Source organism: Papio anubis, chromosome 5 (assembly GCF_008728515.1).
Source record: "Papio anubis isolate 15944 chromosome 5, Panubis1.0, whole genome shotgun sequence".
NCBI lineage: Eukaryota > Metazoa > Chordata > Mammalia > Primates > Cercopithecidae > Papio > Papio anubis.
The window spans coordinates 87,653,547-87,675,944 of record NC_044980.1 but is presented as its reverse complement, the minus strand read 5'-3'; the positions used below and the strand labels follow the sequence as shown (position 1 = coordinate 87,675,944).

Here is a 22,398-nt window from a genome sequence, read left to right as displayed (position 1 = left end):
TCTGATTTCTTTGAGCAGTACTTTGTATTGTAATTCCTGTTGTAGAGATGTTTCACCTTCCTGGTTAGCTGTATTCCTAGGTATTTTATTCTTATATTTATTATTATTATTTTTTTAAGACAGAATCTCGCGCTGTCGCCCAGGCTGGAGTGCAGTGGCGCGACCTCGGCTCACTGCAAGCTCCGCCTCCCAGGCTCACGCCATTCTCCTGCCTCAGCCTTCCGAGTAGCTGGGACTATGGTGCCCGTCACCACGCCCGGCTAATTTCTTGTATTTTTAGTAAAGACAGGTTTTTACCGTATTAGCCAGGATGGTCTCGATCTCCTGAGCTCATGATCCACCTGCCTCGGCCTCCCAAAGTGCTGGCATTACAGGTGTGAGCCTCTGCGCCCGGCCAATATTTTATTCTTTTTGTGGCTATTACAACAGACATTTTAAACATACGGAGCTTAAATATCCTGACTTTCACCCAAATTTGGAAAATGAAGAGAATGAATATGCATATAGATACTTTTTTACTTCAGATTTTCCAGCAAATATTCTTATAATACCTACATGTCTATTAATCAAACATCACATAAGAATACCTACCCTGTGCTCATCTGTCAGTAGCTGACTTTTTCTCTGCATTCTTATTCTTCATTTGTTTATTTATTAATTCAACACACACTACTTAGAGCCTGCTCTGTGCCCAAGGGCTGTTCTAGGTACTGAAGACACCACCAGGATAAGGCAAACAAGGTGCTATTCTTATGGAGTTTACATTCTACCACAGAGGGTAAAATTAAAAGACAATAAATAAACAGAAACAAATATTTCAGTTAACAATAACTCAAGGAAACACAGTAGAGTAGAATGCTAGGGTAGCCTGGAGGGTCCCTTTAGACGGTTGAAATAGACAAGTCTCCTCAGGAGGTAACATTTGTCTCAGATGGACAAGATGGCACCAGCCATGTGAAGAGCTGAGGGAACTGCAAATACCAAGACCCTGAAGCGGGAAAGCGTTTCGAGAATCCAAAGAACTTAAAGAAAGAATTCTATTTAGAGCATCATGAGTCGGAAGGAGGTGTTTTGAGATGAGGCCAGACAGTGAGTGAAGAACACATTTTTGCCAAGGACTCAGGCAGCTGCTTCAAGATTTGTTCTGCCTTTGGAGTCAGCCCAGAACCAGCCTGTGGAACAAAGGCCAGAACTGACTCAGATATAGACATTGTTGTGGCCCTACAGATCTCCTCTTTCATGTGTCTGAGCTGCCCCTGAAGTCTTTATCTCCTGGGTCTTTATTACCTGAGTGGTTCACTTGGCTTTTTGACCTTCATTCTTGCTCATTTTCTGTTTGTCTTCCAGACCTGTGGGCCTGTTGCCTGGTTTCTGATCTGATACTTTTTCTGATCCTCACTATTGGTTTAGGCCTGGGGTCCACATAACCTGAGTGTTCTGAGTGTTCGATCTTACAACAACTTCCTACCAATCCTTAATGGACTTTATAGTTTCCTTACCTGACTAGATACCAAAACCGCTGCTGTGTTACTACTTTTTTGAATATGTACAGTGGTGCCTCTGTGTCTGTGGGGTCTGCATCCATGAATTCAGTCAACCTCAGATAGAAAATATTTGGGGAAAAGAGTTCCACCGGGTTCCAAAAAGCAAAACTTGAATTTGTTGCATGCCGAGTATTACATTGCATCCACACAAATGCAGTGATATGTGAGAATTGCATTAGGTATTGAAAGTAATCTAGAGATGATTTAAAGTACATGGGCAGATATGCATAGGTTATTTGCAAATATGACAGCATTTTATATCAGGGACTTGGCATCTGCAGAATTTAGTATCTGAGGGGGTCTTGGGACCAATCCCTAATGAATACTGAGGAATGACTGTATTGTGTTATCAGCTTTCAAAAACACTTCCAAATACTTTAGCACTTTTGACCATGTCAACAATCTCCATGAAGCAGCTTTACAATTATTATTATTTTATTTTAAAGATAAGGAAATCTAAAGTCAAAGGTAAGTGCCTGAGAACCCAGGAATCCTGCTTTCTAGTCTCCGTCTTATTTAGGGGGTGAGGGAGGTCTAGTGCACTCTAGGCATATGGGGAGACTAATTCCACAGATGGCCTGCTTATTATATGAACGTTGAAGACAAGGCACAAATGAATTTAAGGTGAATAGAAAGGATTCTTTTCCCTTCTCTTCAACTTTTTTCATACTTGTATATTTCAGTTCACTTTTCTTTGTAATATTATGTCCTCAGACATCATTCACAGCCCCATACATACACTAGAACATAGTATAGAGATAGACTAATACAAATACATTACCAATGAAAGGAGCAAAAAGAGAACAAGTGACTCATTTAATTGGTGAATTTGGGAGGAAAAAACTGAGCATATTCAGCTGAACTGCTCTGAATTCTTTCCTTTGGTCCCACCTAACCCCAAATACCATAGTTTTCAGGTGTTGGATAGCATATATAACTCATTTTAAAAGCTCAAAGTTCTATGGTCTAATTTTCAAGTATGTATCTTTCAGATAACCATGTTGTCAACAATTAAATGTACTCTTAAAAAAATCAGCATTTTCAGATAAGTTCAAACAAGAGAGACAAGAGGGTGTCATCGAGAAACTAACAATTTCCTTACCGGTTCAATATTAAACAAAACTCATAAATAATATTCTTAAAATAAATGGGAGAGTGATAGAAAAGATTGAAAACCCTCAGGTGTCTTTAATCCTTCTAAGGTGGATCAGTTAAGTTCATCATAGCTCGTGTGTGGTAGCTTTGCAGTAGAATGATTTTCATACCATTCTTTAAAAATCTAAGGTTCTTATTAAGATGAGATTCTAGCTGTTTCTATTAAAAATTCATGACTCTTTTCCAACAGAACTGTTTTGACCTGTTATTTCTGGCTAAATTTGTACGAGTTCTTTTCTCCCACCCACTCCTGCACAGATCTCAAGAAAATACACTTTAATAGCTAGTGATCCAAAGTCCTTAGACAAAAACAAAAATATGCAATTCTGCGTAAAACACAAATTCACTTAGAGGTGAATATTATAAAAAGCAAACGCAGTAAGTTTTGAAGGATGTGTTGTCCCTAGAGGACCATTTAGTGGATTGGAAGCAGCAATTCATGACTGAAAATAAATTTAGTAAAATATAATACAGTTAATCTACATAAACTCAAAACTTTCCAAATAGAAAAATAATTACTTATCTTTCCTAGTTTGTTTCCAGACAGACATTTAATATTGTATAAACATCATGTCACTATAGATTCAACGGAGGATCTGGTCTCTCCTCCACCAACCCCTCCTCTCACCTCTCCAGATATCTCTGGGACAGTATAGGTGAACCTCTGGGGACTTGTGTAAGAATAGGGTACATCTGTCTCTACTAAAAAATACAAAAAAAAAAAAAAAAAAACTAGCCAGGCGAGGTGGCAGGCACCTATACTCCCAACTACTCGGGAGGCTGAGGCAGGAGAATGGCATAAACTCGGGAGGCGGAGCTTGCAGTGAGCTGAGATCCGGCCACTGCACTCCAGCCTGGGCGACAGAGCGAGACTCCGTCTCAGCAAAAAAAAAAAAAAAAAAAAAAAAGGATTGGGTACATCTGGACTGCTGCCAGCCAGGTGGTAAGCTTGCTGGGGAAAGGCTCTGGCCTTGATCATTAAGCTTCTGTGTTGTTGAACTTTGTCTATGATGGGTGGGTGAGCTTAATTCAGTGGTGAAATATTATAAATACCATTGCAACCTCACATCTAAGCTATAGCTTTTATTGGCAGTAAAGCTGCCTCTATAACTTCCTTCTGGGAAATACTGCAATCTCTCTCTTAGGATATTTTCTTATATTCATCCAGATTTCTCAAGAATGATTTGACAATTCTACTATGTTATTGTCATTATTTTCTTTCAAAAAAAAGATACTCAATATTTTTGCACAAAGACATGGAAATACATTCTATGTCACAAAGATCATATAGATGATAAGTCTCAAACTTAGCTATAAGCACACAGATGACTCAAACAATAAAAGGAATATCATAAAATATATCTTATTTGAAAACGTATTATACTTGATTAAAAATCCAAATTTTTAAAGTTTACACCTTATAGTTTTTACTGAAACTTTAAGTATTTTTTAAAAACCATGTTAATTGATCCAAAACAAAATGTTCATACTTTTGTGCAAAATAAATTACATGTTGTTTCCTAGGCTGAAATCACATTATCATTTCATTGGATTATACTGGTGTCTGTGTGTGTGTGTGTGTGTGTGTGTGTGTATCTTTGTATAAAATAATATGCTACTGTGGCTATATTAAGACTGTGCCAACATAACTGGCTGAAAAGTGAAAAATTCAATCATGACAGTTTTACTCACATGTTTTCCTGATTAGACTAGTTGATTTGGCTTGGCATTTTATATGCATTCATTAAGTTGTTGTAAACAAAGGTGTAATATTATAATGACTTTCAAGTCAATAACTTTTGGTCTTTACAATAGTGAACTATTAAATATACACAGTCAAAAATATTTAAAATTCAGACTAAAATCCACTAATTTCATCTCTGAAATTAATGTTACTGCCTTTTACAAATTTTCACTATAGAGAATGGTATTTAGAGAGTATACTCCTATCATTAGTCATACTTTTAAAAGATGGGAGGCTGGAAAGGAAGAAAATAAAAGAGATTCCACTGCTGATAAAATGTTTTCACTTTTCCCAAAAATACACTAGTAATATCTGTGTATGTGTATGCACACACACATACACACACACAACCTTGTCCCTCAGGTAGACCCCCCAAGATCCCCAATTGTATTACCTGTTTTTGAGCAGCACACTGAAGGTCATCTTATCCAGTCCCCGATAATTTGGCAGCAACTTTGCCCAGTTCCACTTCCATTTTGTGGTGGCTGACTGTTGATAAATGAGAAGACACTATTGTTAGTTATTAATCAGTGTTAATATGATCAGTAAATTAAAGCTCCAGCTGTGATAGACTAACTAAGAAGGAGGGGGGTCCAGAACAAGGACTTAGACAGATAACATCAATCATGTCCACAGAAGAAGGTTTTTATTCCAATAAGATAGCAATTAATTTATAAATCCATTTGGGGATGTAATCATTATTTATAAAAATATAAATCAATTTCTTGAGTCGTTATTCTTCCAAGTGTTAATGGCATTTCCCCAACAAGTTTCTCTGAGAAAGAGACTGTTTGAAAAGCAAAGAAAAATAATTGGGAACTTTTTCAGACATCATACCAATTTATTGTTTGATTTTCTTTCCAGCAACCAAAAGTTTGATTAAAAAACAAACTTGGAAGTGCTAAGAATCAAATTATAAGATACAGCCTAATTAGAGTATGATATTAATGTTATCTTTTTGGTTAAGAAAATGCTTTAAAGGGAAGATGATGAGGATCTGTAAGTGTAAATTATATAAATGATTCTTCTCATTAATAGAAATTTCGCAACAGACTATGGAGAAAAATTACTGTGAAAAATAATCTCATAATTCAGAACTCAATAAAATATGCCATTGATTTAAATGAAGTAGGGAAAATTTAACGGCTATAATAATTATTTCTGGTTTGGAGCAATCTAATGCACAACACAGAAAAGCAGCCAATAAACTCAAACTTAGTATATTCAAAGTATTATAAATGCTTATGCTCCTTAGAATGAAATAGTTTTGAAAACAGGAGTCCAGACTGACTTTTAAAATCCAACCAGAGCTATCCCCTGTCACCTGCTGATTAATTGAGCACTACAATCCTGTCATAGAGCAGCAGAATTCTGCCCTGGGTTGTCAGCATTTGAAGGTCTTACTCTACTACAGTATTGATGAGTGTAGACTAGAGCTGTAACAGTCATGGTAAAAATATTATCTGCATGCTGAATTAGGTCATTGTTTTCATTCTTATTTTCATCAGAGCTCTAGGTCAAGCAATCCTTCTCTTCTGCCCTGTTAGTTCAAATTCTCTGTCAAGAGGTTTCTGGGAAAAGCCACCAGAAGAATGAACAAAGCAAAAGCAACTTTAGATTTCAAATACTTCAGCAGAAAGATGATCTTTTCAGTGTAACTACTGAAACATGCAGCTTAGATAATGGCATAATCTGACATTTAAAAATGTGTGGTGTTTCCCATATTGACTTTATTCCAAATAGCCTGGCTTTAAGATTATTAACAAATTCGTTTTAAATTTGGGAATGTGTCTATGGTTATAAAAAGCAAATTTACCCCATACCACTTAAAGTAGGAGCTCAGTGCTCTATTTATAATTAATTTTAACTATTTTCTAATTTGCCTGATACATTCATAAAGGTTGCAAGGTATTTTGTGAGTGTGTGTTTTGGGGGATGGGGGTGACAAGGGAGGAAAGGAATGTTACAAAATGCCTGGTTCTTCAGCCCTCTGTAGACACAGCCTAACAGATGTTCCCTCTGCCCATGGTAAACTGATCAGCCAAAAGTTAAGTTTTACAGACCAAACAGATGAATCAGTTTGACAAATAGAAAAAAGGTTAAATAACTTTTAAAAGTCAATTTGTACAGACCATGTAAGTAAGAACAAGGCCTTTTGCTTCCTAGCAAAAAAAGCTTATGAGTAAATATTCAAACACAAAGCAATTTTTTCTTAGTTGAGTAAAGAAACCACACATTTAAATTAAATTTACCATTTAATTTCCACATACCTGATCTAGCATGTTTTCACTAAACGCCTTATACACATGGAAAGGGTTAAAGGCAGAAGGCTGATCTTCTATACTCCTCAAGGTCGCCTTTAAAGGTCGGATGGGTAATGGCTTTTCCTCTGAACTATTCATAGAAAACAGCTGTTCTTTTAAATATTCCTTCAAAGAAAAGAAATTACAAGTTGTGACGGTGAGAAGCAGACATTCTCTGTAAAAATAAACTGATCAATATCCACATTTATTCTTTCAGCACATTTGCTAGATTACAGTGTATTACTTGCCTCAGGGAAGAATACATTTTCAGAAGATACATAGTGGAGTACCAATCAGCATTGCAATAAACCCATCAAAAACAGGTTTACCTAATATGTAGTATAGATTAGGAAACCATTGACCAAACTCTTACAGAATGAATATATGTTTGATATATCAGAGCTTTTTAACAGGCATTGTCTTGCCACCTAACGTGTCTGGTTACCAAAACTTAACTCAGCTGCATAATTATTCACAGTACAAGGTTGCTCATCCATTCATTAAACGTAGTTGTTAACTACTCCAGGCTCAGCAGAGCATTGAGTACTCTGATATTTTACTGCAAGCAGTCTCATTCAACACGGAATTAATTATAATGCAAACTCATAAACTCTATTTCCATCCCATGGAGTGAAAAATATCAAGGTTCGAGAGAAACTCAAAATATGTCATCATAAGCCCCCAACTGCCAGTGCAGGCCTGGGCAAAAAAAGCCACTCTACAACATTATACCTCATTTTCCACACACTAAATAAATAAGGTGAACAATCCTAATGTATTTTATGGAACTTTTTCCGGAAGATGACAAATTAAAATGACCAAAAGTCCCCATCAACTAATAAATGCTCACTATTAATAAATAAGTCATCTAATAGATTTTTTAAAATATAAATGTTCTTGTGATGTTTCACATATCACAAGGTAATTTTTTTTCTTTGAGGTTAGGGTTAGGATGAACTTCAGAATGTTAGAGCCAAAAAGATATTCAGACATCATTTAGAAAACCTGTGCTACTCAAAGTCTGGGGCACTGGATCAGCTGAGTTAAGCCTCGCCTGGGAGCTTGTTAGAAAAGCAGACTCTTGGACCCTATTGAATCAGAACTTGCCTGTTAATGAGCATTCCTGGCTGGATGCAGTGATTCACACCTGTAATCCCAGCACTTTGGGAGACCGAGGTGGGCAGATCACCTGAGGTTGGGAGTTCCAGACCAGCCTGGCCAACATGGTGAAACCCCATCTCTAATAAAAATACAAAAATTAGCTGAGTGTGGTGGCGGGCGCCTGTAATCCCAGCTACTCAGGAGGCTGAGGCAAGAGAATCACTTGAACCCAGGAGGTAGAGATCACACCACTGCACTCCAGCCTGGGCGACAGAAAGACTCCGTCTCAAAAAAAAAAAAAAAAGAGGATTTCCCTGGAGATCCATAGGCACAGGGAATCTCTAGCCCAATGCCACACTCAATGGTTGGCACTGAAAGGTCAGGGGACAATCCTGAGATCACACAGGGGTGAGAGGTACAGCTGTGGTGAGGAGTCACATTTCTGGCCTCAGTTCACTGTGCTTTTTTCTGTGCCTCTGTAACTTTAGGAATGCCCACTGTGTTCATCATGAGAGGCAAATTTTAGATTATAAACCCTAAAAATTGAAAGAAACCACTGCTGAAGTTAACAATCATAGTCATTTCTTGAACTTACTTGTTATAGAGCAGCAGTCCCCAATCTTTTTGGCACCAGGGACCAGTTTCGTGGAAGACAATTTTTCCATGGACATGGACCGGGGGAGGGTGAATATGGTTTTGGGATGAAACTGTTCCACCTCAGATCATCAGGCATTAGGTTCTCATAAGGAACACACAACCTAAATCCCTCAAATGTGCAGTTCACAATAGGGTTCATGCTCCTATGAGAATCTAATGCTGCTGCTGATATGACCATAGGCGGAGCTCAGGTGGTAATGCTCACTGTCCCGCCACTCACCTCCTGCTGTACAGCCCAGTTCCTAACAGGCTACGGACTGGTAGAGGTCTGTGGCCCAGGGGCTGGGGACCCCTGTTGTAGAGCATATATTTGTAGAAGGATTAATTCTTTAGTGTCTGATAGAGGGTCACACATGGACTCTTACTAAATATTGTTCATGATAAAGCCATCAGAAAATAGTTTTATGCCTAGATTTAGATTATTGAACAGAAACAAAACTTTTCTCCGTTATGATTTACGCAAATAAAATTTTTCAAAGGAATACTTTCATTGACAAAAATGCTTTGTTTTGGCTAACAACAATCTGTCTTAACTGATTTCACCTTATGTAACTACATTTTGACTGTTTCCACTATTCGAAAAAGAGAAACTGTTCTGTGGCAAATTGTGAAAAAAATGGAGTTTTCTCCTTTGTTGATCTTTCTAGGTACTGCGCTGACAGTCATCACTAACCCTTCTTAAAAACCTCAGATTCTTTAACTGTGACACTGCTTTAATCAGATTTACAACTAATTGGGCCATATCTTTAGATTTCCATTCTTTCTTGAACACTTTCCCTGTGCATTTACGTCAAAACTTATTCCTCTATTCATCATTTCTCCATTTCTCTTCACTGAAGAGCTTTGTCAGTCTGATGACCTCAACTACCACATGCATATAGACCAAATCTGTATGCATGTCTGGTCTCATTTGTGCCCATGTGTCTGGTAGATGCGCCTGACAGTGATTACTTGACCACACCCTGAGAATGACCCTGTATGGCAGATGCACTCGAATGTGTTTTCAGAGTTCTAAGCTAAGGAATCTGGGAGGGGCCAACCCGAGATCCATTCTTTATCTATGAGGAACCTCTAAGCCCCTGGCCCATCCCGCAGTACTAGAGCCATACAGGGGATTGAGGCCCTTTGTTTTGGGTTAAATGAAGGTCGTCAGGTAGAGGTTGCTAGGTAGACGGTGCTAAATGAAAATGCTGTATAAACTGCATGCCTCTTGCAAGTAGCTGTGGTTTTCCTGCCCAGCCCACTACCACTGGCCTCTCTTCCCTGTACATAAGCTCCCAATAAAACCCCATGTCTTGTGGGCCAGCTCTGGGTCTCTTCAGCCTCTTGAACCTGGTACCATCCCCACTGGAGTCGATAGGAGTGTGCCACAACATCATGGTCAGGGCCTTAACTATAATGAGACATTTTTGCTTGGATATCTTATCTTTATCTCAAAGACAAAGCATCTTTAACCCCATTTTCCCTGATAACTTCTTTGTCCCTATGAATGGCACACCCAATCTTCCCCTCACCTAGGCCTGTACCCATAAATGCTTCACTATTTATATTACATTATTGAGAAATATTTAGCAGCACATTTGAAGGTGCTAAAGACTCATAACACTACTCATGAAATGAGCAAACATCACAATGCAATGTCACTTACAGCATAGCAGTACCTCACAGCGGAAAAGCAGTCATAAGTACTATACCAGTCACCTAGTCATGCTTGTGTTGTTTGGGCTTATTGCCTGTGTTTTTGTAATAGTTACAAGGCAACGGTCTCTCTTTGCTTCTAGCCTCACCTAGCATTATGCTTCTTACCTTGCAGTGCCGTGCTTCATTCAGCCCAGTAAACCACCAGATACTTAGCTCTATAGCCCATCTGATAGACATTACTATAACAGTAAATATACTCAGTTGTAACAAGAGAAATCATAACACTGAGCAAAATGTGGTGGTACCCCAGTGTAATCTCATGGTATCCTGTTCAGAACCACTATCTCAGAGTTACAGGAGCTCTATGAGGGAAGTACAGCTTTTGGCTTTCCAGAGTATAACCAGATAACTGATGGCCAATAAATAGCCAATTCAATTTTGGATGATCTCGCTTATTGGTGATTGTTGAGCTTTTTAATATTATGTACCTTTTAAAAATAGGACAATTCTATCAGTTTGGCAATTCAGACCAGCTTTACCATCCTCAGAGCTATTGTAACACTGTTTAACTAAGGATATGGGGGTAACCACACTGCAACATCTGTTCCTCAGTAGTCACCACAATTACTTTGGCCAATCAGAATGGCCAGGTGGACATACCCAATGAGGAGCATCACTTTGCAATAGAGGTCTTTCAGTTTGCCAAGGTGAGGGGTTCCTGAGTTTCCCAGATAGAAACCCTAAGCAAGCTATGAGGGATCACTGACAAGAGTGAATAGGTTGTGTTACTTTGTAACAATTACAAACTGAGCTCTGGTGCCTTAAGGACAGGGTCATATCTCATAGCTACAAATTTCTTACATCCTTCTGAGGCCATTGTTATATCACCTGTTTATTGACTGTTTGATTAGTTCTATGAAATCCAGGAAACAAGGTATACTTGAAGTAACTTTCAGATAGCTAATGGTGGGCAAAACATTTATATAATCAAGTTGTAACATGCTATTGTCAAATTTAATTTATTCCTTGAAAATGTATGGTTATAAAGGCCTATGTTATATAGATAAAACTAAAACACTATATATTCACATTATACAATTTTTACTATTCCAAAAATTACATTCATGTATTTGCAAATATAAACACAATTAGATGCCACAATCTAATTCAGACACATATGCTCAAATTCAAAACCTGATTAAGTTAGAGAACTTTGTTTCAATAGCTGAGATAACGTGCTATTTACATTTTCACTAAAACAGCCAAAAACATGCAAAGTCAGAGGGCAAGGGGATAGAAAGGCATAACATTGGTTCAACCAGCATCTGGGTATTAATGAATTTTCCTCGGTTCATCTGGTTGCTCCTGAATATAGTTCAATATTCTTCTTAAGTTTTTTGATTAAATAAGAAATCTCCAACTTCACCAACACAAGCATGATATCTGCAGGAAAAGAGCTAAGTCTCTCTTCTGAAAATTCATTGTACAAATACCAGATTTTAACATCAGTCTAACAGTCACAAACACACAATTCCCAAACTACACCTCTAGTGTCTACAATTCAGAACTGAACTGAGTTTATGAGCCGTGTTATTGTTTAAACCATATAAATAAAATCTACATTGTTTCAGTGAAGCTTTTTCTGTACAAATGCAGAACAGCCGGGGCTGAATAGATTCTATTAATAATGCAATATTGAGTTTGGTATTGACTTTAAGAAGTATTATCACCTCCTTGACTAACCCTTAGCTGCCAGCAGACGCTGCCTCAGGCCAGTACACACCTAATTGCTCGGTAAAAAGGCCGTTTCCCTACCTCATTGAGCTGCATGATGTGATAAATTTGCCTCAGGTACTCGCTGCCACCTGGTTTGTGGCAGAGATCCAGGACCATCGTGTTTATTTTCTGCTCAGTCAGTTCAAGAGCAATATCTCCTTCTTGTAAGGCCGTGCTTTTCTCTATTGTCATAAATGCACTAAATACAAAGAAAGCATATACATATCAGTAGTGAAGAGTTGTAAAGATGGAGAGTAATCATGGAGACGGAGTGTGGAGAGTTGATGTAAATCTCAGATTCAAAGCATCCATAAAGACTTCCCTGAAATAGGTAAGCCTTCCCAAACCGCTGCTGCTCACATAAACAGCACCTTAGAATTAAGCACCTGAAAGCATTTTCAAAAATTGAATCGTTTCTTCTAAAACATGTCTTTACTGCATTTATACTCCTATCTATAAAACATTTTCCCATTACTGCAATTGTTGAGATTGCTATAATCATGAGATGAAAACAAAACATTTCTTTTTAAGAACATGTAAGAAATAATTTGTATTTTCTCTTTGTGGATAAAAAGTATCTTTGATGCCTGAAATAGCTTTGGTATTTTGTCTTTTGTAGAGTCCTCTTTACACCTGTTGTAAAACACATTGAAGACTAATTAAAGTGTCAAAAGGGGGAGCCTATTATGCTAAATATAGGCTGGGTGCTTCGTGGCAGTGTGCTTACCAGTGGGTATTTTAAATTGGCCTTTGACACTTGTTGCCTTTTAAAAATATGTGCCCCACTCCTGTTTCTTTCTGTAACAGATACTTAGCAAAAGTCACTATCCTGATTATTCTTCCAGAAAAAGAGTCTACTATTACCACACCAGGAATGTGCAAGATATAGTTCTAAAACATTTCTTTTAGAAGGATCTATATACATATTGTTGATTTTGAACATTATTTACACAGTAATAATGGATGACAAAAAGAATTTAAACATTTCAAACCATACCAGTGCAAAAAATTATGATATTCAATGTACACATATATTCCACACGAATTTTCTTGTTGTTATTGGGATCATGCTACACTTTGCAATGTAAGTATTCTTACAACTCATGGTTTTCCACTGTTTCCAAGACTAAATAAAATTTACTGTGGTGTAATCAGCTGTATACTGCAGTTCATTACTGAGATTTTGCCATGATTATAAAATTAGTTCTGCTAAGAGTCAGTGCCGCTGACCTGAAGACGGAACCAAATGACACCCAGCTGCTGGACATTAAGATTGATATTGCTTCCACATGTAGCTTCAAAACATCCTTCTCAAAAACGGGAGGAACTTTAAGATCATATAGCCTTGCTAAAAAATAAAGAAAATCCTACTTTGACTTAGAGATATTCATTAGCTAGAGTAAATTGTTTTTTTTTAAAGACCTTTTTACAATAAAATAAGTTTGCAGGTATGTTTTTGAAACTGCATACAGGTTGCAAAAAAAATTTCTTGTCAGGTTTTGTAGAGGCTGACATTGAAAAAGTTGAGGCCCCGACAAAGGAGTATCTCAGTGTCAGCTCCTGAATTGTATCCTTTCCTGTCCATCACTGTGCAGGTGAAGCAAATGATTGGATTCAGTCAATGCTATGATTAATGAGTTCCTCTCCGGATTTGGGACTGCCTATCAATCATGTCATTAGGGAGAATGTGCCCTGAAAGAGGCAGACCTTAGCCAAGGAATAACTGCATTAATCTTAATCTGTATATGCACCCAGCCAGCCAAGTCAGGGTCACCATGATGAAAAACAATAATCTTCAACTCGACAAATTACTTTGCAAAGACAGACATTTCTTTACTTTTTGTGCTGTGTGTTCTCCAGAATCTAAGTTGACTGTTTACAGCTTGAGTGTTACTACAAAGTGAAGGTTATTTTAATGAATAGTAATGCTTTCAGGCAGTATGCAAGACAGGCAACACTTACAGCTGCCACCTTTTCCACTGCAGTTACTTTCACCATTTCCATAAAATCAAAGTTAAATCTGGATGCAAGTCAAAGGAATCTAGGTAAATGGTATCATGTAGTTTCAGATAATCTTCATCAGTAATTAAGATTTAATTGATCTTAACAGAAGAACCATTTTAGTTTAAATGCTTACATACTCATATATTTTTTAAAATTACGGTAGAACCAAGGCAACCCTCTACCTAATACAGACATCATGTTTTGAAATACATTTTTCCTCACAGTGTATATCTATGAGTAAAATGACCACCAATTAGTGAGAAATACTTAGAGGTGGAAGTGCACTTGTATAACATAATCAATTTGAAATCAAAGTCAAGAAGAAACACTCTTTTTTTTTTTTTTTTTTTTTTTTTGCGACAGAGTTTCACTTTTGTTGCCCAGGCTGGAGTGCAAAGGTGCAAAATCAGCTCACTGCAACCTCCGCCTCCCGGGTTCAAGCAATTCTCCTGTCTCAGCCTCTCGAGTAGCTGGGATTACAGGTGCCCGCCACCACACCCAGCTACTTTTTTGTGTGTGTGTATTTTTTGTAGAGGTGGGGTTTCATCATATTGGTCAGGCTGGTCTCGAACTCCTGACCTCAGGTGATCCGCCTGCCTTAGCCTCCCAAAGTGCTGGGATTACAGGTGTGAGCCACCGCGCCCAGCCAAGAAACACTCTTATACTGCCCAAACTCTGTAAGAGATTGTTATCTAAAGTGAGTTAAGTCAAATTTAACTCTTTTTCAAATAAATGCAATACATAACTTTAAAACTGCACTTTGTATATTGATATCATTTGAGAAATTGAGAAAGATGTATTGTGCTAATTACATAATTACTCAGAAGCTTTGAGGGCTGTACTGCGTTTTTTAAGTCAGCAATTCTTCATTTTTTATGCATGTTGTATGAGAGGTAAATAATCTTTTGGCTCATTGTTAACCAGCAAAATATTAGCTAGGCAACTCCCACTATAGGAGATACCAGATGTGTTGGGGCTGTTTATAAAACTTAAATTGAAATCAGCTTTTAAGGAAAAAATTTAGCTTATAGATTCTTGTATGTACCCCTACATGTATTACCTAGACATTGCTTTAAATGGATCTTATTTGATATAGGGGCTACTAAATCAGCAGTATCATAAATTTAACTTTGTCACTATAATCAGATACACTTTTTACTCTTGTTTTTCCTCTCCCCTTTATAACCACTGCTATGGATAATGACATCAGGCCTGAATGTTTTAGTCATTGGATTAAAGCCTGTGAATTAGTATTGAATGCAAACAGAAAGATTAAGACGGTCACTGTCAATGTTACTAAGCATTTGCCTGAATGCTATTGTAATTCCTACCCATGGGACACTCCAGAAGTACATTTCTAGAGGTCAGTGTGATGAGACCAGGAAAATCATGATTACCTACTTTTCCCCATTTGGATTAACATAAAGTCTTATAGATTAACATAGACAAGTAAACATTATTAATTACCTTAATACTAACCAGTGAATGCAATGTATTTTAATAGAGTTTATACATAGTAAATGCCTATCAGTTCCAAGCTTGATGCTAAGAACTCCATGAATGTTATTTAGTTTTTCAAAACAATTCTGTCAGTGTGGTATCATCATTGAAACTGAGGCTTTGAGAGATTCAATAACTTGCACAAGATGACCAATTTACAAGGGATTTGTACTTGCCCATCTGATTCCAAAGCCTGATCTCTTTATCATTACCATGTACTAGTAAGAGTAACCATATATCAAGTGACTTTTCGTCATTTTGGGCAGAAAGTTATATTAGTATCTGCTAGCAACATGAATATTTTTTTAAAGAATGAGGGACAGCGTGTGTGGGTGTTTTTAAAATGGGCTGACAGTGATCTATAGACCATATGAGCTGGAATTCCTTTATCAATACCATGCAATTCTATACCTGAAGACTAATATAAAGACAGGAGGACTCTATGTACATATTTAAATTCATCAGGGACCCTTAAACATCTTTGCAGTATCACAAATCACTTAGCTCTTAGTGACAAACCCATGAGAAGGCTGACATTTTCATACAGAAACAGCTGGGTGTGTTTATAGCTGGAGTGTGATATGCCCTAGTTGCCCTCTGGGATTCTTACATTACCAGATGAAAAATGTGTACCTTTTTGACAATCAGGTACACAGAAAGCAATAAAAAGCCTTTTATATCCATTAATTCCTTCTTAATTTAATCTCCATGCCCAATCCATTTGCAAAATGCTCCAGGCTATCCAATAGATACCTGTTTGCACACTGAAAAGGGGTGAAACTAAATTCTCCTGGGTTTAACTACCACCCTTTTAATCAGAAACCTTAAGATGGTGACTAAACAAGTATAATGTTCCAGTGTGTCAATGGGGTTCACATTTTAAGAAGACAAGAAATGTGCAACAATCCAATTTTTAATGGGATACTTATCTTTTTTTTATTCATCAAAGCTCCCATGAATTTAGCAAAATACTATTGCTGCCCATCTGACAATATATTGTTGTTTATTGGTGATTTTGTTATTATAAAAGCATTTGATGAAATCCAGTAAGAGAAAAACATCACTTTACCATTCAGTGCTCAGTTTCCTTGCTTTCAACAATTGACGTTCAATCCAGTTGGGCTTCTGCTGCTCAATGCTCTGTATGACCTTTTGGATCATTTGATTAGGGATACTTGTCTGGTCTCCCATGATGCTCTCCAAACACATACAAATTAAACCCAGTTTTTCTTTACTCCATCTGTCAAGGGAGGCACCTGTTAAAAGTTCCACAGTGTTTCCGTCCTCAAATATCCGACATATAATTACAATCAAGTTCCAGACAAGCAGACCAGCTTTCTTCAATTCAACAAAGTTTTTTGACATTTTTCTCTCAGACAGAAAAAAGAAGTATTTAATTGGGGGAGGCAAACATGCAATCACCGTAGGTAACTTGCTGATTACAATAGATACTGCCTGAGCAGCAAGCCTTGTGAAGCCTGGGGAAGAAAAGAAAAGGTATGATTAATATTAGCATTTGTGTTCAATCATTGCATGGTTTTGTGTTGTATAAAGATGTCTAATTTTTGTGGAGAAAATTGGCAAGAAGATCAAGTGCTTGACATATTCCAACAGAACTCTAACCGGGGTCTCTGGCAGTACTACCTAAAGTTCCCCCAAATCACAAATCCGAGTTTTTTTTTCTCTCATAAATGAAGATTAGAAAATTTAGACTCATAATTTGTATTCTTTCAAGACTGCAGCTTTCCAGGACCCATGTGGCCTCCTAATTAACAAATACAAAGGTTCCCAGCTGGGCAACTTTGTAGGCTTTGATACTTCTGACTCCCCCTTAAGCCCTTCTCCCTTGGAATCCATGACAGAATCATTCCAGCTCTCCTCAGGACTGGTTTCTCTCCTTTCAGTTCTCAACCCAAATGTTACCTCCTCAGACAGCCTTGCCTCACCATCTTATCTTATCTCATCTCGTCATCCTCTCAGTCCATTTACACCATTCCATCACAGCCCCAAGACCCTCTCTTTCAGGGATCCCCATTTTGTTGCCTTTATTATAGCATTCCCCATCATCTAATAATTACGTCCTTTTCCTGCACACTGTATGTCACCCTCTTCTGAACTATAAGCTCTTAGAAGGCATTCCCATATCCCTAGCACTTAGTACCTCATATATAATAGTTGTCAATAAATATTGGTTGAATGAATGAGTCAGTAAATTGTTTCCTGCTTACCTCTATCTCTCCTCTTTGCTTCTTTGTGTCCTATGCTATTTCCACTTTCTACTAACACTTCTTAGATGTAGATTTTTGCTGAGACGTCCTTAGCCTTTTGGCTGATGATTCTCCCTTGTTTGGTGCTATTTCACATTTATGATCTTATTTAATGCAACAGCCTTAGGAGATTATTCAAATATGTGTTGGACCTAGTTTTTACACACTTATAAAGACTGTTCCAATTAATTTTTAAGTGATTCTTAGGTTGTCATGAATTGCGGAGGAGTCACTAGATTAGACATATTTTCCAAGAAAAATGTATTAATTCTTCTTCTCTATATCAGGGTTTCTCAACTTCAGCACTATTGCCATTTTGGACTGGATGATCCTTTGTTGTGAAGAGCTGTTCTGTGTTCTGTAAGGTGTTCGGCTGCATCTCTGGCCTCCACCCACTAGATGTCAGTAGCATCCCCCTCAGTGGTGACAACCAAAAATGTCCTCAGGCATTGCCAAATGTCCCCTGGGAACAAAACTGTCTGGTTGAGAACCACTCTTCTATATGATTCCAGAATCTTAAGTCTTGGCCTTTCTCCAGAATTGTAGTCCTGTAACTCCAGCTTTCTGTTAAGCATTTCACTTCTGTGTCCTCATCACCGTCAACTCAATATAACTAAAACCAAATTCATTGTCTTCCAAACTAGCTTGGCCCTTCTCCCTCCCTCCCACCCTTTCCTCCTTTCTTCCTTCATTCCTTCCTCTCTCCCTCCCTCCCTTCTTCCTCACTACTCTCCTTCCTCACCTCCTCCCTCCCGTTCTTCCTTCCTGTTAAATATTCCTGTTGATCCTTCATACCTAATCAGTGATCAGCATTGATATATAGTTCTGCCCCTTTATCTCTGCCATCCAGTTTCTCATTGCTGGGGCCAGCTGAGGTTACTGACCTACCTCAAGCCCTTCTTCACACATGGTACCTTGACTATGGAAATATTCTAACTCATCTCCCTTCTCCAGGCTATGTCCAGCCCTTCTCCTGCACTGTAAAACTGAATTCATCCCTATGAACTGTATTATCCAATTTCCCTGCTGTGATAATTTTAGCTACTTACCACTGTTATAAGATCAGTCTCTTGGGCCTTGCTGTGAAAACACTCCACAGTCTAGCCTCAGCCTGTTTCTATGATCCTTCTCTTTAAGACCTTTAATATGCTTTATCCTCTTTGCTTTTAGGCTTCTGAGTACGTCATTACTCTCAATGGAATGCCCTCTGTCTTCGGGGTTCACAAATAATCTTCAACTCTTAGTTCAAAGTCCTCTCCCCTCTTGTGAATTTATTTGAATATATTCTATATATGACCATTTTGGTAATTAGGTCCATAATTGGCTATGTTATTTTTGTATTATCATCTATTTTATTTATATTATGTTATTTATATATTCATGAGTTGTCTTTACAGCTAGCCTATAAACTCCAGAGCACGGGAAACAAAGCTCTTAGCTCCTTGATTATCCCACAAAGCCAGACAGTGTTTTAATCCACTATGTACATAATGGAATTTGAACATTAAAACTGAATGAGAAGCCAAAAGAAAGTAGCTCTGAGTTCTTTGGTAAAACATTCTTTACTGTGTTTGCTGAACAAAAATAACAGAACAATGTGAACATTTTCTGAAGATATGTGTAACATTTAAAAAGTCACTCTGTTCCAAAAAAGTACAAAGCTCTTGGAAAATATGTCTAATCTAGTGACTCCTCTGCAATCCATGACAACTTAAGAATCATTTTAAAAATTAATTGGAGCAGTCTTTATAAGTTTGTAAAAACTAGGTCCAACACATATTTGAATAATCTCCTAAGGCTCTTGCATTAAATAAGATCATTAATGTGAAAGCACCTAGCTCAGCACCTGATAAAAATAGTTGCTCAATAAATGTTTTCTTTTTATTCAAATTAATGTGTTTAGGTGAGGCTTAAAATATAGATAAAGCAACTCTTCCTTAGTGTTCTTAAATTATTTGAAATGTCTCATTGTTCTTTATGTGTTTGTGTCTCGTAGTCCCTATTCTGCTGTCAGGTCTTTGACTTGAAAGATTGTATCTTGTATTCCCTCTGTCTTAAAGGGGGTTTGACTACAGATACTGAGCAAATATTTGACAAACTAAGTAGATATTAAGTAAAGATTATCAATTTTCTTCTTCACACCTACACTCCACTGATATTTTATAAACTCTGAGGACTACAGGTACCCAAATCCCCAGCTATTTCATTAACGCTTGAGGCAAATTTCAATCAGAACCTTTAGGCTAATGACAAATTAATAAATCCATTCTACCAATCTCTAGGGCTCTGAGTCTATGATGATGTCAACAACATACCAGGGAAGGATCTTTTAAAACTGCTACATACTTGTCTTTCTGTCTTTATTTAAATAAGTTTAATTCTACCTAAGCCGTATATATGTAATATATTGTGTCATCCAATTTTAGAGCTGATAAATTATGAAGAAAATCTATGTCTTAGGATGAATGCAATATATGTTTATTGATGTATTTGTCATTTCTTCTTTTCTGTAAGGTACTACCGTAATAATATATTTGTGGTTGATAAAACATGCAAAAAGGAAATATACAATAAATGAGGTAAAGAAAATAATGTCAAAATTAATTTTTAAAATTGTATTTATTAATGGTAAAAAAGATCAGTAACAATTTGTTGAATGAGGATAATGAACTTTTTTATTATTTTTTAAATCTGGGCTTAACACTTCACAATACAGAGGTCAAGTTCTAAGTTCAGTTTGTTTCAAGATCAGGTTTTCATGGCTGTCATAGGTGAAAAAGCCACTACACGAACACATATAGATCAACATGAAACCAGTATATCCTTAGCTGTGCCCACAAAATCATGGCATTTATTTTTCAGTGTTAACTACCAAATAGGTGAAGGCTATTGTTGAAATTTGACTAATAAGTATCCATCATCTGTGATGTCAATTTGTTGTTTTTGCAACAAATGGAAATTTATATATATATATATAAAATATATATATATATATATATTTTATACTTTAAGTTCTAGGGTACATGTGCACAATGTGCAGGTTTGTTACATATGTATACATGTGCCATGTTGGTGTGCTGCACCCATCAACTCGTCAGCACCCATCAACTCGTCATTTACATCAGGTATAACTCCCAATGCCATTCCTCCCCCGCCACCGCTCCCTATAATAGGCCCCGGTGTGTGATGTTCCCCTTCCCATGTCCAAGTGATCTCATTGTTCAATTCCCACCTATGAGTGAGAACATGTGGTGTTTGGTTTTCTGTTCTTGCGAAAGTTTGCTGAGAATGATGGTTGCCAGCTGCATCCATGTCCCTACAAAGGACACGAACGCATCCTTTTTTACGGCTGTGTAGTATTCCATGGTGTATATGTGCCACATTTTCTTAATCCAGTCTGTCACTGATGGACATTTAGGTTGATTCCAAGTCTTTGCTATTGTGAATAGTGCTGCAACAAACATATGTGTGCATGTAATGCTGCTATACAGTAATGCTATGGCTGGGTCATATGGTATTTCTAGTTCTAGATCCTTGAGGAATCACCATACTGTTTTCCACAATGGTTGAACTAGTTTACAATCCCATCAACAGTGTAAAAGTGTTCCTATCTCTCCACATCCTCTCCAGCACCTGTTGTTTCCTGACTTTTTAATGATTGCCATTCTAACTGGTGGGAGATGGTATCTCATTGTGGTTTTGATTTGCATTTCTCTGATGGCCAGTGATGAGAAAAGCATTCAAGAGTCACTGAAACTCTTCATTTGCAATATTTTATATCATGTTAGAAAATCCTATTTCTAAATTCTTAAGCAAAAAGAGATGATATTTTTGTAGATAACACTGGTTCTTATGAAACAAATAGGCCTGGTTTTTATACACTATACTAATGACTTCTTATAGCACTTTGTATATTTCTGCCATCAATTTCTTTCTCATTATGCTGTTTCTGCATGTGACCAATGGCATGGACACATTTTCCTAAATGCTGCTTGCTACTTCTGTTTCCTCTCTCTAGAATTCATTGTTTCCATTAAGACAATTACTCCAAAAGTTTTGCCATAAGGGATTATTTTCATTAAAAAAGTAATTTACTGTTGAGAAAATGTCTTCTCAGGTATATCTTTCATTTAATTTTTGTCAAAGAAACAAAACAAAACAACTAGTTCTTTGTGTATTTGTTCTTTGAAACATAATGAAACAAATATCTAAAAGCAGAGCTGTGTCAGAACCATCCTAACTTCCATCCAACTCTCCAGTAAATCTACACTGTAATCTTTATTGTAATATTTATTTCTTTAAATCCTCAGTGTTTTTTAATGTCACAGTATTTGCTGATAAAGAAATAAAAAATGCATTTTAGTTTGTCACCATAGTGTTTTCCATGTTCTGTCATTTTTACTGTGTCAAGAAGGACAAATATTCCCTAAGATAATGACTATTTGTCTTTTAGTAAGTTAGATTTTTTTTAAAGACCTTTAAACATTTATAATTACTTAGACAAATTTTGTAAGAACCATGATTATATATCACTAAATTAAAACATGGTTGAAAAAAATTACAGAAGTTTATCTTCATGTTTTGGATACTTAGTGTAGAAATCTTTTGTTTAACAAGATGACTCCAAACTAGCTAATATCTCAAGGCTCAATACTGGCTTAAGAGGGATTCACATCTAACAAAATATATGGGAAGCCACATTTCAA

General features: G+C 37.1%; 1 protein-coding gene across 9 annotated transcripts in view; it reads right to left on the bottom strand.

Annotated features, from left to right (window-relative positions):
* Nucleotides 1–3,591: 3,591 nt before the first annotated feature.
* Nucleotides 3,592–22,398, bottom strand: part of KIAA0825 (KIAA0825 ortholog) — a 239,425-nt gene continuing 220,618 nt past the window's right edge. For 6 of the 9 annotated variants that reach the window (XM_031666298.1, XM_031666299.1, XM_031666304.1 and 3 more), the window contains 4 exons: nt 16,495–16,903; nt 11,961–12,120; nt 6,714–6,872; nt 3,592–4,932 (listed from right to left, as the gene is read on the bottom strand). In XM_031666298.1, coding sequence (XP_031522158.1) covers nt 4,834–4,932; nt 6,714–6,872; nt 11,961–12,120; nt 16,495–16,903 — 827 coding nt within the window. In that variant the 3' untranslated portion in view covers nt 3,592–4,833. The remainder of the gene's footprint in view (nt 4,933–6,713; nt 6,873–11,960; nt 12,121–16,494; nt 16,904–22,398) is intronic. The other 3 variants (XM_031666300.1, XM_031666301.1, XM_031666302.1) reach the window with 1 other exon arrangement.